General features: G+C 36.0%; 1 protein-coding gene across 1 annotated transcript in view; it reads right to left on the bottom strand.

The window, feature by feature from the left end:
- Positions 1–236: 236 nt before the first annotated feature.
- GABRG3 (gamma-aminobutyric acid type A receptor subunit gamma3) overlaps positions 237–15,705 on the bottom strand; it is an 839,241-nt gene continuing 823,772 nt past the window's right edge. The window contains exons 8-10 of the mRNA XM_070358244.1: positions 12,679–12,875; positions 11,910–11,969; positions 237–3,928 (exon numbers count right to left, since the gene is read on the bottom strand). Coding sequence (XP_070214345.1) covers positions 3,647–3,928; positions 11,910–11,969; positions 12,679–12,875 — 539 coding nt within the window. The 3' untranslated portion in view covers positions 237–3,646. The remainder of the gene's footprint in view (positions 3,929–11,909; positions 11,970–12,678; positions 12,876–15,705) is intronic.

Raw genomic sequence — 15,705 nt, 5'->3', positions numbered from 1 at the left:
AATGGCCTGGAGACTAGTTAGAGTCCTTAAAGTCTTCAAAGGAAACCACAGAAAGTTTTCAGTTATTGGCAGCCAAGATAAATGGATAAAAATGAGGTTTGTATTTGTTTTGAGTCGTAGCCCTTTTAATAAAGAATGCCCTGTTGTGGCAAGTATCCATGAATGCAAAATAGGGTTATCAATTACCATTCTTGCTTCCAGAGTGTGATATTTTGCAGAGGAACAAAAAAATCTGTCTATACCTTTTTACTACAGCAAGCTGTGACCAGGTAAAAAGACTTGGTGTGAAGGTTCTAAGTGAACACTCACATTCTATCTCAAGCGCAAATTGCACTGACTCTTAGATTGGCCCCGATTTCTCATATGTAGCCTGAAAATGCTTTGTCATAAAGGAAAGGCATTGCTTCAATTAAAGAGTCCACAAAAATTTAGTTTTTAATTGATTTGATAATATAATTAAGGATAAAACTGTTGGGCACATAAAGAAATCTTGTCTTCACCATTCATAAATGATAAGTAAAATCTGGCATGAGATATATATGATCACAGGACATGAAAAATCTACATGATATATGTAATTTAAGATTTATGTGTTATTTTAAGGCATATGCTGGGTAAATTAGGGACAGTATTGACTGGGTCCAGAGTAAGTTATAGCTATATTGTCCTTCTCAGTCATGTATGTGACAGTCTGTGTTCTGGCCTGTGGTATTCAGACTTTGCAGAAACTGAAACTTTCTAAGATCCGAAGATGCATTTTGCTCTAATTCCATTGGTGTTAAATTTCTTTTTTCTCTGTCCAGCCTAGATGCAGCTTAATAGAGACAGTCACAGTTGTAAGTATGAGGTATGGTGGTCAGAAATTAGAATTTTTTGTCAAAATGTGGAACAGTCATTTCCTTAATTTAGCATTTCTAAAAGTGAGGAGCACAGTAGCACTTTTGAAATGCAGGTCACTCAACTTCCCTACAGCTGCCATCTAGCCACCAAATATCACTCCCCATTCTACATGCAAAGCAATCTGGGTGGAGCTGTAAGGATGTAGTATCTGTGAACAGTCTTGCACAATGCTCACCATACATACCCTACTAACCAAGCATACTGGTGAAAGAGAGTCCTTCAGTTAAAGAGTGATACAGTCCCTTCACACTATCCCAGTGCTCATCCTCTTCCTTCTTCCATAAAGTAAACTCATACCTACTTAAAAGCATGCCCCTGAGCTCTGCACCTGTGTGAGGTACATACCAATTTCCTTTATTGAAGACTGAAATGGTTTATCTGGGGAGCTGGGATCAATAAGGAGAACTTAAATGGGCAAGCTGCAGAGAAGCAGGCATTGGTGTGTTCTCAGGGAATGCTTTTGTTCTTCTTAGTAAGATCCCGTAGTGGATAGATGTGCAGAAATCCAGTTTAGGCTCTGTGATCTGTTACACTCTCTTGAGGTGAATGTTCTGTTTCATGGAAAAGGAACCATAAACCAGTGTGTTTAGATCAGCAGAATGACTGATACTGGGAGGGAGAGATTGGTTGGATTCAGAAAACACAGATGATCCTATACTTAAAATTTCATAAGAGTTGCCAATGATGCTCAATTATTGAATGGCCTTGAAATAAGAGGCCTCAGTAAAAAATTTTTAAGGTAAAGTTGGACTTAATATATGCGATAAAAATGTTTTTAAGTTATTTTTCTGCCAAGAATTTCACTGAAAAATTCAGCTCCTTCCAGAACTTTTTAAAAAAAGAAATAATGAATTGAAATTTTCATATTGCTATAAAGTTGAGAATTGTGTTTGTAGAAGAACCTTGGGATGCTCTCCCTGGGTGTTTAGTTCCTCTGGTGGGATGTGGTCAGGGCACCTCCAGAACCCCTCCCTGCTGTTGAGTGAGTGGGAGGTTGATGCCTGAGAGATAGGACGAGACTGCTAGTAGGTACAAGTCTCCAATAGCACAGAAATTTCTGTTGGGCTAATAGATTCAACCTGTTTCTCCACAAATACTTACTGTTTTTTGTGTTTTAAATTGGACTTTCAAAATAAAAACCAATTGGTTTGTGGCCTATGTAATAAGTATCAAATCAAAAGGCATGGAAGGAGTTGACAGGAAGTAACTCAATGTCTCACATTATATAGACTTTTCCTTGAAAATCGGGTGATAAAGATCAATATATTTGCATTCACTTGATGTTCATAAAAATTGACTCATCTAATTTCAACTCTTCTGGTCTCTTCCATTCCCATGTCTTCTGTGTCTGGTCTGCATTCATTAAATTGTATGAATTAGCACTTTTATATACTTTTCCTGCATAATGTTTTACCTTTTTTTCTGAATAATAATAGTATGCACAATACATAATTAAAATAAAATTATATGGTTTCCAATAAAACAAATTCAATTTTCTATGTGATAAAGATGAGAAGCAGAGTTAGTACCAAAATTTTAATAATGGCAAAGCATCTGTTAAACTAATGGTAAGACTTTTTCCCCCTATCTATGGTGGAAAGCTTCTGAAGAGTCTTGTGAAGTACATACTAGCATCCAGTTATAACAAAGAACTAATATCAATAAGCAAGTTTTGCTTTGTGTTATAAAAATATCAAAAGAGTAATAATTTCAAGGTTTCTTTTCCTTTAGCATCTTGCTACCTATCCTTATTCGAAAATATAAAATAATTTTTTTCATCAAAATATATCATTGATGATAGCCATGACCCATTGTTTTGCATCTAAAATTGATTTGACTTGAAAGTTAATATTCACTAAGAAAAATTTGTAAAAATTCTATCTACATTTCTTTCACACTCTGGAAAACAATTTCAAAACCAAAGCTTGTGAATGCTATATACCTTTCTTTGCAAGGTAAAGATAATCATTGAACCTATAATAGAGTATACTCTGGGGTTGCCTCTTGGTCTAGTAAAACACAATTCTTAGGATAAAATGTTGAACTTATGATGTTCAGAGATAGTAAACCTCTTTGACTTCAGCAACATGAGAATTTTGAAAATCAGACTGTTTCCTCAACTGAACACTTGTGGATGAAACAGATATAACCTTTCCAAACTTAGGGTGAGGTTATTAGATAAAAGTACACCAACCAGTGAAGGTGGTGACAGAGCAAAGAGGCCACAGAGAGAGGAACTGGGTGGTAACTCACTGCAGTTCACACTTGAACTCAGGCTGCCGGTGGCTGACGTCAGCATGAGTGTCTCAGTCAACAGCGACTCTGTGCAGCTGGGCGCCAGTGCTGCCGAGGGCCCAAGTAAAAATACAGAAAGGGTGGAGTCTGAGAGAGCTTCTCAGATATTTGCTTGTACGTTTCACAGATTTCTTCACAAAAGAAAATTGGGAACTGCTTCCAGTATCCAAAACACATTTATAAATATCACCAAGCTACAGATTCAGCAAAGGATTAGCAAGAAGATCACTTTAACACTCAGTTAACTTGTGTGTGCACACGCATATATCTGTGGGTTTGAAATACGTAATAGAAATATCTGCCACATATTCCTACACTGCTCAAAAGTGATGTATTTCAGATAAACTGAGCAGTGTCTTTTCTTGCTACTCCAGTTAGTCACTACTGGTCTGGGGACGATGAAAGTTTAGAGGAGAGTCTAATGCTCTTCACTTATCACCTGGAAGAAGAGTTAGAGATAGAGGTATCCCACCCAATAAACCAAGTTGAAGAGCAGGAATGATGTAGGGAAAAAGACCCGTGAGTATGAGTCCAGTTCCAAGATGTCTATGTGAATATGTCCTTTTCTCCAAGATCCTGATTTGCATTCTTCATAGCAGCAGAAGAAACTCTGACAGTCTTTGCCATCCAAACACTCATAGACACAGGTATCTTCTAATTCCTGCCAGTACACGGAATTGTTTAGAGTAACTGTTACAGGTGGTGGTGGCCTCATGTCAAGGAGAGAATAGTTCTGCAGACAACAAGAACAACACAAAAATCATCATGAAATGCATCAAGGACAGCTCGAGATGAATCAAGCAATAAGCATAGATTATGCCTGTCCACAATAATGCTGTGCCCCATGCCTGCTCCCCCATCCCTGCTGTGGAGAGTTCAATCTCTGCAAATCTAATGGAAAAACAAAACACTAGAGTTCAGTTTTCAAAACTTGTGTTTCTCAGATGACTGATAAGGGAGATTCAGCATTTTTTCAAATGTGTACTAGACATTTCAAGTCCCTGTTCTGCCTACTTCTTTGCTGATTTGGAGCATATATGCACACACATTGTATACAATTCTTCAAATGTTAAACAATACTTATATAAACTTGTGGAGAAACAGATTTCTTTTCTTTCTAATTAGCAGACAGTAAAAAAGCTATGGTGTGTAGGAACGATAAGAGAGAATCTTCTTGTTCCATGTAATTCAGGTTACAAAATGAGCTTTCAGTGAACACCAGACATTGCTTGTCATCTCTTGACAGTCAAAAATTGTATACAATTGGAATGTTTTGTTTTCTACTTCACAAGCTCTCTTCCTGATGTGGAGAAGTCAATATTTGGGCAGATAAGGGGAGGGGATGACTTACAGTCACTCATAAATGAGAGGAATCATTCTTAACCTTGAGTAATGGCTTCAAATAGACTTGTCAATTCTTCAGGCAGTTGAAGAACTCTCCCATACAACTAAAACTGTGTACTAAATTGAAGTTTTTAGAGAGGATCAGTTCAGTTCAGTTCAGTCACTCATTCACTCAGTCACGTCTAACTCTTGCAACCCCACAGACTGCAGCACACCAGGCTTCCCTGTCCATTTATAGAGGACAAATTTCTAAGTTTGACTGAATAACATATGAAAACTAAAAGCCATGGTTGTCTTTCTGTTCTAATTTTATTTATGCTGCAGGAACTGAGGATCTGAAGTGTCAAAGGAAACTGTATATGTCAGTGGAGGCTGAAATCAAGGGAGAGGGAGGCACACAAGTCCTTTGCTTAATGCTGGAGGAGAGGTCTTTCAGAATTCATCATGAATACTATATATATATGTTTATTATATATATTATTACATATATTTTATTAATACATATATTATATAATATATATAAAATAATATCATATATATTATGTATATATACATATACAATATTGTACATTGTATAGACAATATATAATATTGTAATATATTGATTACAATAATTAATTACAATTATTAATATAATATACAATAAATTATATTGTATACTATACTGTCTACATAGTATATTATATAATATACAACAAGTAATTACAATTTATTAATTACAATATTGTAAAATTGTGATATTGTAATTATTGCAATATTGTAATATATTATTATATTATATTATTTGTAATATATATACAATATTGTATATGTATATAATATATATGATATAATTATGTATAATACATGATACATAATATATATCATTATATAATATACATATATATAATATAATATATTACATTAGCAAGAAGAGATAAGAAAGCCTTCTTCAGCAATCAATGCAAAGAAATAGAGGAAAACAACAGAATGGGAAAGACTAGAGATCTCTTCAAGAAAATCAGAGATACCAAAGGAACATTTCATGCAAAGATGGGCTTGATAAAGGACAGAAATGGTATGGACCTAACAGAAGCAGAAGATATTAAGAAGAGGTGGCAAGAATACACAGAAGAACTGTACAAAAAAGATCTTCATGACCCAGATAATCACGATGGTGTGATCACTGACCTAGAGCCAGACATCCTGGAATGTGAAGTCAAGTGGGCCTTAGAAAGCATCACTATGAACAAAGGTAGTGGAGGTCATAGAATTCCAGTTGAGCTATTCCAAACCCTGAAAGATGATGCTGTGAAAGTGCTGCACTCAATAGGCCAGCAAATTTGGAAAGCTCAGCAGTGGCCGCAGGACTGGAAAAGGTCAGTTTTCATTCCAATCCCAAAGAAAGGCAATGCCAAAGAATGCTCAAACTACTGCACAATTGCACTCATCTCACATGCTAGTAAAGTAATGCTCAAAATTCTCCAAGCCAGGCTTCAGCAATATGTGAACCGTGAACATCCAGATGTTCAAGCTGGTTTTAGAAAAGGCAGAGGAACCAGAGATCAAATTACCAACATCCGCTGGATCATGGAAAAAACAAGAGAGTTCCAGAAAAGCATCTATTTCTGCTTTATTGAATATGCCAAAGCCTTTGACTGTGTGGATCACAATAAACTGTGGAAAATTCTTCAAGAGATGGGAATACCAGATCACCTGACCTGCCTCTTGAGAAATGTGTATGCAGGTCAGGAAGCAAGAGTTAGAACTGGACATGGAACAACAGACTGGTTCCAAATAGGAAAAGGAGTACGTCAAGGCTGTATATTGTCACCCTGTTTATTTAACTTATATGCAGAGTACATCATGAGAAACGCTGGACTGGACTGGAAGAAACACAAGCTGGAATCAAGATTGTCGGGAGAAATATCAATCACCTCAGATATGCAGATGACACCACCCTTATGGCAGAAAGTGAAGAGGAACTCAAAAGCCTCTTGATGAAAGTGAAAGTGGAGAGTGAAAAAGTTGGCTTAGAGCTCAACATTCAGAAGACGAAGATCATGGCAGCTGGTCCCATCACTTCATGGGAAATAGATGGGGAAACAGTGGAAACAGTGTCAGACTTTATTTTTCTGGGCTCCAAAATCACTGCAGATGGTGACTGCAGCCATGAAATTAAAAGATGCTTACTCCTTGGAAGGAAAGTTATGACCAACCTAGATAGCATATTCAAAAGCAGAGACATTACTTTGCCAACAAATGTTCGTCTAGTCAAGACTATGGTTTTTCCTGTGGTCATGTATGGATATGAGAGTTGGACTGTGAAGAAGGCTGAGCGCCGAAGAATTGATGCTTTTGAACTGTGGTGTTGGAGAAGACTCTTGAGAGTCCCTTGACTGCAAGGAGATCCAACCAGTCCATTCTGAAGGAGATCAGCCCTGGGATTTCTTTGGAAGGAATGATGCTAAAGCTGAAACTCCAGTACTTTGGCCACCTCATGTGAAGAGTTGACTCATTGGAAAAGACTCTGATGCTGGGAGGGATTGGGGCAGGAGGAGAAGGGGACGCCAGAGGATGAGATGGCTGGATGGCATCACTGACTCGATGGACGTGAGTCTGAGTGAACTCCGGGAGTTGTTTCTGGACAGGGAGGCCTGGCGTGCTGCAATTCATGGGGTCACAAAACTCGGACACGACTGAGTGACTGATCTGATCTGATCTGATCTGATAGTACTATAAATACAATATCAATAATAATAATAATATAATAACAATAATATAATATAATACATAATATAATACCAGTAATAAATAATAAACATATCATATAATAATAAATATATTATATATAATACCACATATATAATAAATAATAAATAAATAATATAATATAATAATAAATATATTATATGTATAATATATCATATATATAATTGTATATTATATATTATATTATTATATGATATATATTATATATCATAATATATACTATATGCATATAATTATATATATTATATAATATTATATATAATAAATGTATATATTATATATATCATATAAATATAAATATTATATATCAAATATATAATATATTATCATTATATATTTTATATATTATATATATAATAAAATATAATATTATATGATGTATATAATATACTATATATAATCTACAATATAACATACATACAATATTATATATATATAATATATTTAATATGTATATTATATATTAATATATTAGATATATTATATAATCATATTATATATGTTATATAATTATATAATATATATAATATATATACATATACAATATGTATATTGTGTATATATACAATGTATATATTGCATACATATATACATGTATACATGAATAATAATATACAATTGTATATATTATAATATAAATGATATAATCTGTTTCATATAATATATATAATATACATTATTATATATAATCTGTATAGTTACATAATATATAATATACAATATTATTATATAATATATAACATGTATAATAAATATATATAAAATGTATATCAATTATATTATATTATACCTTATTATATTATTTATATTATAATATATATTATTTACACATATTAATTGATATCTATTATATATTATAATGGTGAAGGCAATGGCACCCCACCCAGTACTCTCGCCTGGAGAATCCCATGGATGGAGGAGCCTGGTTGGCTGCAGTCCATGGGGTCACTAAGAGTCGGACACCCTCAGTTGTATCCGACTCTTAGTGATCCCACTTTCACTTTCCACTTTGATGCATTGGAGAAGGAAATGGTAACCCACTCCAGTGTTCTTGCCTGGAGAATCCCGGGGACGGTGGAGCCTGGTGGGCTGCCGTCATATATATTATATATTTATATAAAACTAAAACCCATAATTACAAGGAAATATGGCACCTTTTTCCTTCTACTTCTGGATATTACATTGATTGGATATTTTTCTAGCTCTGTGGTAGAGGATTCAGTGTCACTACTGGTAGCCTTTGGGGCATGCTTTTAATTGGGAAATGTCTGTGTGAGGACTAACCTAAATCAAGATGCTCTGGGCCAATAGCCAGTCAGGGGGCCATGGTGCAGCTGCCTACTTTCTTCTACAATTCTAGGCAATCGGAAGAAATAAAAACCTTGGTGTCCCTCAGGTTCTAGTGTGGGTGCATGTTCTCCAGGTTAATGGTTCTTAAACCTGAGTGGCTGTAAATTTCACCTGGAAGTTTGCTGAGAAAAGCAAATTCCTGACTTTGACTCTGGTTCATTTGAGGAATTTTTTTTTTTTTTTTTATTTCCAATTAGAAAAATCTGCTTTTATTAAATAACAATTGTACATGTGTTTTGACAGTGTTCAGTCAGATTTTCATCCTTTTATTTCTTCAACCTTTTTAACTGTGCAGTGTCACACAAAGATGTCCAGCCATTACAAGCAGGCAGGACCAACATGAGGAGCTGACTCAAAATGGGCATCAGAAGTCTCTGCAGGGATGGAGACAGCTCACTAGAGATTAAAAGGATGCCCAACAAGGTAACATGCTAAAAAGTATGATTTCTGAGGACAAGAGAGAATTATATACCTCACTTCTTCATTTAGAGAACTAAAATCCATGATCACTGAAACAAATAATAAGAGATCTCTAGTTATATCTTTATAGCTCACTGTTGTAAAATGACATATTACAATATAGAAATAAAACTTATAATGTTAAGAACTGTAAATAGCCATATGTTAAATTGTTTAAGTACTTCTTTAAATTCAGTCCCCCCCCCATTTGTCAAGATAATTTCAACTATGCCCCAAACAGAGATTTTAATTAATGAATCTCTAGGGTCATCTTCAGCCCAGCTAGTCCCTGCCTGACTCACACCTGTTTTGCTTCTTTGTATAATGCAGTTCCTTGACTTCTTCAGAACCACTGCACTTCCTGGGCAGCAAGTACTACTGCATACTCAGAGTGGACTAGCCTTTTATAAGGTTAGGTAACTGAGGCACAGAACAGTTTGGATGACTTACCCCCAAAGCAACATATGACCCTCAGGGGGCCAGCTCCTGTCCCTGGTTAGTGAGAGGCTGTTCATCTCTGCTTTTCCTTTTTGAGGAGAGTGGCCCCTTAACTAACCTCACACTAGATATTTCAGAATAGAACTGAAGACATTATCATCCAACAGTTGAAAAACCCTTTTTTTTTTTTTGTCTTCTGAACTCCTGTTGAGGACTCTCTGATTATGTCATGCTAGCTGGCCTGGCACCCCACTCCAGTACTCTTGCCTGCAAAATCCCATGGATGGAGGAGCCTGGTAGGCTGCAGTCCATGGGGTCGCGCAGAGTCAGACACGACTGAGCGACTTCCCTTTCACTTTTCACTTTCATGCATTGGAGAAGGAAATGGCAACCCAGTCCAGTGTTCTTGCCTGGAGAATCCCAGGGACGGGGGAGCCTGGTGGGCTGCCATCTATGGGGTCGTGCAGAGTCAGACACGACTGAAGCGGCTCAGCAGCAGCAGCAGCATCAACTGGCCTGGAGCCCTTTCTGTGAATTGTTTTTGTATGTATTTCTTTAGGGTCATTACATTTTCCAGCTTAAAAATTTCTTCCAGTTTTGTGGCTATTTTTTTCCCTCTATGTTAAACATTCTTTATTACTTTTGACTGTATTATTTCTATACTGAAGATGTCAATATTTCTTCCTCCACTCTTAGCCCCCTGGATGTGTGTGATAATGTATTTTCTGGGCCTCAGACTATTTGTTCTGACTTGTCTCTGTTATTTAGCATCCTCTACTTCCACCCCTTCCCATTACCTTTCAGTCTGTTGCTATTTGGCAGCATTTGCTGGCAAAATCTATATCCACTGTGGCTTCCCACAGCTAGAAAAATGGCTTCACTTCTGTCAGAACTATAATGATACATACTTGCAGAGTATAGATAATTATACAATCTCCTGATGAAATTGACTGAAATGAACTGAACATAAGATGCTGATTAGCAGCTAGAAAACCACTTATTGTGTACAGGTGGGCATAAAACATTCAGTGCAATTTGTGACTTCTTATGTACAAAGGGATAAAAATAATTAAAGTAAAAGTTGTCATATGGTAAAAGTGGTAGCTCACAATCAGTGATTTAAAGACATGTTTCTCAATTTTTCAATAGAGTCTTACATTAAGCTATATACTACAAATTCAGGTAACACTAATAATTAAATACAACAATTTTTTAAATTGTGAAGATTCAGTCAATACTTATAGGACTTTACTTTTCCACATCTTAGTGTCCTTGTCAGTAGAGTGGGTTTTTGTGAAGATAGAATGAGTTGATAAATGAAAGTACTTAGAATATGTTGCCAAACAGAGTTAGCACTCAAAAGAAAGTCAGGGAGAGCTATGTCATTCTGAAGATAGGAAAGAACTTCCAAGCAGGACACAAGAGGCCGATACCACAAAAGGAAATGCTGATAGATTTGACAAGAGGAGATTGAAGACACTGCATGTGGAAAAAAGCTCAAGAAATTGCAGTGACAGCATTACTAATGAAATCTGAATAAAAACTACATACAAAACCAGACTAATATCCCTAATATATTCTATATGTGATTATATAAATTTTACATTGTATAAATGCAATAAATATAACTGGCAGATAGCATGCTACTTTAAAAAACTTAAAGGATAAAAATGTTATCAAAATTGTACAAAAACTTTTATAAAAATTAATGGACAGAAAAAGCAATTCACAGGAATATGTGAAAATCAAAAACAAGTAAAAAATATATTAAGCTTTATCAATAATCAAAGCAATGCCAATAGGAATAGTTTGTAGGAGTTGTTTGTATATTCAACTATTCAACTAAATGCAGGGAGAGTGACCCACATTGAGCAGTGAGTGACTCACATTGCTAACAAAACTGGTGGACTGTGGTTTGGAAAAAAACATGCAATTCTTTGGCCCAGGCATTCTGCTTCTAGGAATTAATACTAAGACAATAGTCACAAGTATGTACAAAACTGTAGTGATAAAAATATGTTTAAAAGTGAAAAGTTGTGGATTAGCCCAGTGTCCAGCCAAGATCATCTGTGTGTGCATCAATCATGAAAATGATCCTACAAATTAATATTTTGACCAAGAAGTGCATTCAGAACATAATTTTGAGTTACAGAAATATGTATGCTATACACTAATCCCTGAGTAGAAGTGATTTTTTTCCCTTCATTTTCCAAATTTTCTAAGTTGAACATTTCTTTGTAAATACATTTTTTTAAGGGAGTACATGCATTACTCTTTGGTCTTCAATAGATGCATTTGTAAACAACAATATTTTTCAATTGTAGTTTACACAACGTTCTCAGAAATATTTACACTTGCAATGCTATACGTACAGACGGTGCTTGTAGGCTTATCCTTTCATGAATCCATCTTGAGGAATCTGCATGTAGTAACTACAAGGAAAGCAGAAAAAGCCATTGAAAACTGCCATGGAATCTGTATTACAGAACACTCTGATAATGAATAATCTTTAAGATGTGATTACATCAGTCCATGCCACTGGTAGGTGAAGCTGAAGACTGCTTGACAGTCACATTCATATCTTCTGAATACCTATCTTGTTTTTAAAAAGCCTTATTAAATTAACTATTTATATCATGTATAAAATCCTTATGAATAAGAATCATTTACCTCAAAATATTCTTCTACTACCTTCTGAGAAAATCTTTTTTTAAAATTTTTTTTTGCATTTTTTTCTTTTTTAAAAAATTTATTTATTTTAATTAGAGGCTAATTACTTTACAATATTGTATTGGTTTTGCCATACATCAACATGAATCCACCACGGGTGTACACGTGTTCCCAATCCTGAACCCCCCTCCCACCTCCCTCCCCATACCATCCCTCTGGGTCATCCCAGTGCACCAGCCCCAAGCACCCTGTATCCTGCATCAAACCTGGACTGGCAATTCGTTTCTTATATGATATTATACATGTTTCAATGCCATTCTCCCAAATCATCCCCCACCTCCCTCTCCCACAGAGTCCAAAAGACTGTTCTATACATCTGTGTCTCTTTTGCTGTCTCGCATACAGGGTTATCGTTACCATCTTTCTAAATTCCATATATATACGGAGAAAATCCTTGCTACTGGAACTCACCGATGTTTTTTTCTTAGTGGTAGGTGGTTTTCTGCAACTTGAATAGTAGTTGAGGGTAGCATACTCCATCAGAGCAGCAAAGACAAATAAGAAGCACACAGTCACGAAAAGGTCCATGGCAGTCACATAGGACACCCGGGGCAAGGAGTTCCTGGCTATGGTGCTGAGTGTGGTCATGGTCAGCACCGTGGTGATGCCTGCACGGGGAGACACACGGCAAGCTGTAAGAGACGCCAGACAGAATCCCTCCATTCCACACGCTGCTTTATTTTTATGTGAATCCTCCTTCTTGGCATTGCGTAAACGTAATAATACTTTTCATTGTAATGTACATATAATATTATAAGCAACATTTCCATAATACATTTTATTATAGTCTTCACAATATTAAAATATATGAATTAAGTTGATATCATCCCATTTATTCAGTAATTTTTGTATTGTTTGACATTTTTTAAAAATATATTTTTAATGAAAGTGAGATTTGCAGTCCCCTATACTTTGTCTGTTCCTCATCTCACACTTTTCTTCTGGCCAGGTAAACTAGTTCCTGTCTTACTTCTCCTTTTGTATACAATTTGTAAACTCACCTTTTTTTGAAGACTCAGCAGAAACACCACTTTTTCTGAGGCAAATCACTTTATAGTACTCCAGGCAGAGCTGATAATACACACATCTTCACTATTCCTATACATTCTACGTGCCTCATTTTTTGCATGGTCACAGAGAGTTGCTTATGTCTTTGTGGTCTGCCTCCCTGCATAGAATGTGTGATCTTTAAAAGCAAAACTATATCTTGCTCATCCTTTCTTGCCCATTACATAGCACCATGTCTAGCATTCTAACTATTTCAGTAAATGCTTTTTATGAGTGCATTGATTCATTGGTTAATTAGTTAACTAATCACAGTATTAATCTGACTTTATTTCATATATGTTGGCCAACACTAAAGATTTAATCAAAGACTGTGGAGCAAATTTAAGAGATGTATATGTGATAGAAAGATCAGGTAGACATGACAGATGAATGCACATTAGTTCCTATCTTTACAGTAGTATCACAGCTCTTGTTTAGTGCCTCCCTGGTCTGTCAATCAGCAAGAAATTGTAGAATAAGTCAAATAGAACAGCATGCACAGCATGGTCAGGTGTACATGATATTGAACTAGAAGTCAAAGCCTTCAGCCTTGCTCTGGGCCTTCTCAACATTTGGTCAGATAAAGCCACTTACCCTCTTTGAATCAGTTTCTTTAATCAGTACAGTGAAAACAGAATGTCAGGCTGTCCTTATTGCAGGTGGGAAAGTTGTGATACATTTTGTAAAAATGCATTGTAAATTTGAAAAGTATACACTGATGGCAGGTAAATTTTTATGAAAAATATAGATTTTGTAATAAATGTTCAATTTAACATTTTCAAAATGTGGTGACCATGTTATGTCTAAAGAATTTGTAGGTAGGGCTTCCCTGGTGGCTCAGATGGTAAAGTGTCTGCCCGCAATGTGGGAGACCCGGGTTTGATCCCTGGGTTGGGAAGATCTCCTGGAGAAGGAAACGACAGCCCACTCCAGTATCCTTGCCTGGAAAATCCCATGAACAGAGGACGCTGGTAGTCTACAGTCCACGAGCTTGCAACAGTCAGACACAACTGAGCAACTTCACTTTGACTTTCATTTTCAAGAAATTTGCGTATTTTTACTAAATTTCTTCAAAAAATTTTAAAGTTGATTCTTCTTCTCTTTTCATTTCGGAGTACCAGTTGAAGTTGTGTTATACATCTCTATATAGCCCCACAGATCACTGAGGCTCTGTTCAGTTTAGTTCACTTCAGTTCAGTCGCTCAGACATGTCCGACTCTTTGTGACCCCATGAACTGCAACATGCCAGGCCTCCCTGTCCATCACCAACTCCCAGAGTTCACTCAAACCCATGTCCATCAAGTTGGTGATGCCATCCAACCATCTCATCCTCTGTCGTCCCCTTCTCCTCCTGTCCTCAATCTTTCCCAGCATCAGGGTCTTTTCAAATGAGTCAGCTCTTCACATCAGGTGGCCAAAGTACTGGAGTTTCAGCTTCAACATCAGTCCTTCCAATGAACACCCAGGACTGATCTCCTTTAGCATGGACTGATTGGATCTCCTTGCAGTCCAAGGGACTCTCTAGAGTCTTCTCCAACACCACAGTTCAAAAGCATCAATTCTTCGGAGCTCAGATTTCTTTATAGTCCAACTCTCACATCCATACATGACCACTGGAAAAACCATAGCCTTGACTAGATGGAACTTTGTTGACAATGTAATGTCTCTGTTTTTTAGTATGCTGTCTAGGTTGGTCATAACTTTGCTTCCAAGGAACTTTCAATCTGCTCTTAAGCTCATTTACTGATTATTTTCAATTTGACTATTATACATCTTATTCTAGAACTTCATTTTTAAGAAAGGTATTTGTTGATATTATCCATCTTGTCATTCACTAACATTGTATTTTCTTTTAAATCCTTGAACACCGTTATAATAGCTGCTTTAAAGCCCATATCTGCTGATTCAACATCAAAGTTGCATTTTAATGTTGACTTTTTTTCTTGATCATGGCTCACAATTATCTGCTTCTTAGAAAGCCTAGTAATTTTTTACTGTATATACAATATTGTAGATGATACATGATGGACTATGTAATTTTTTTAAAAGAATGTTGAATTCTTCCTTGTAATAAATAGTTGATTTACTGGTGGTTTTGCTTGATTTGTCATGGCATGATTTGTTTCATTTAGGGGAAGTCTAGAGAATTGCTTTATTAAGCAGAGCCCTTCAGGTGTCTCAATTAAATATGCTAGTGTTGAGATTTCTCCACTCTTCTGGTCAGCAAATCTATTACCTGCAAGAATGATATATTTTTAGTATCCCTGTCCTCTTAACACCATGATGGCTACTCTTCGATAGGACTTGCATAGTTTCAAGTTGTGCAGAAATATTACTCTGTTTTGAAGCTGATCTTTAAAGTTATACTCACTATGACCTCTGAATTTGTCA

The sequence above is a fragment of the Bos mutus genome, chromosome 21 (assembly GCF_027580195.1).
Source record: "Bos mutus isolate GX-2022 chromosome 21, NWIPB_WYAK_1.1, whole genome shotgun sequence".
Classification (NCBI taxonomy): domain Eukaryota; kingdom Metazoa; phylum Chordata; class Mammalia; order Artiodactyla; family Bovidae; genus Bos; species Bos mutus.
Note: the sequence above shows the minus strand (reverse complement) of the source record. Positions and strands in the feature narration are given on the sequence as shown.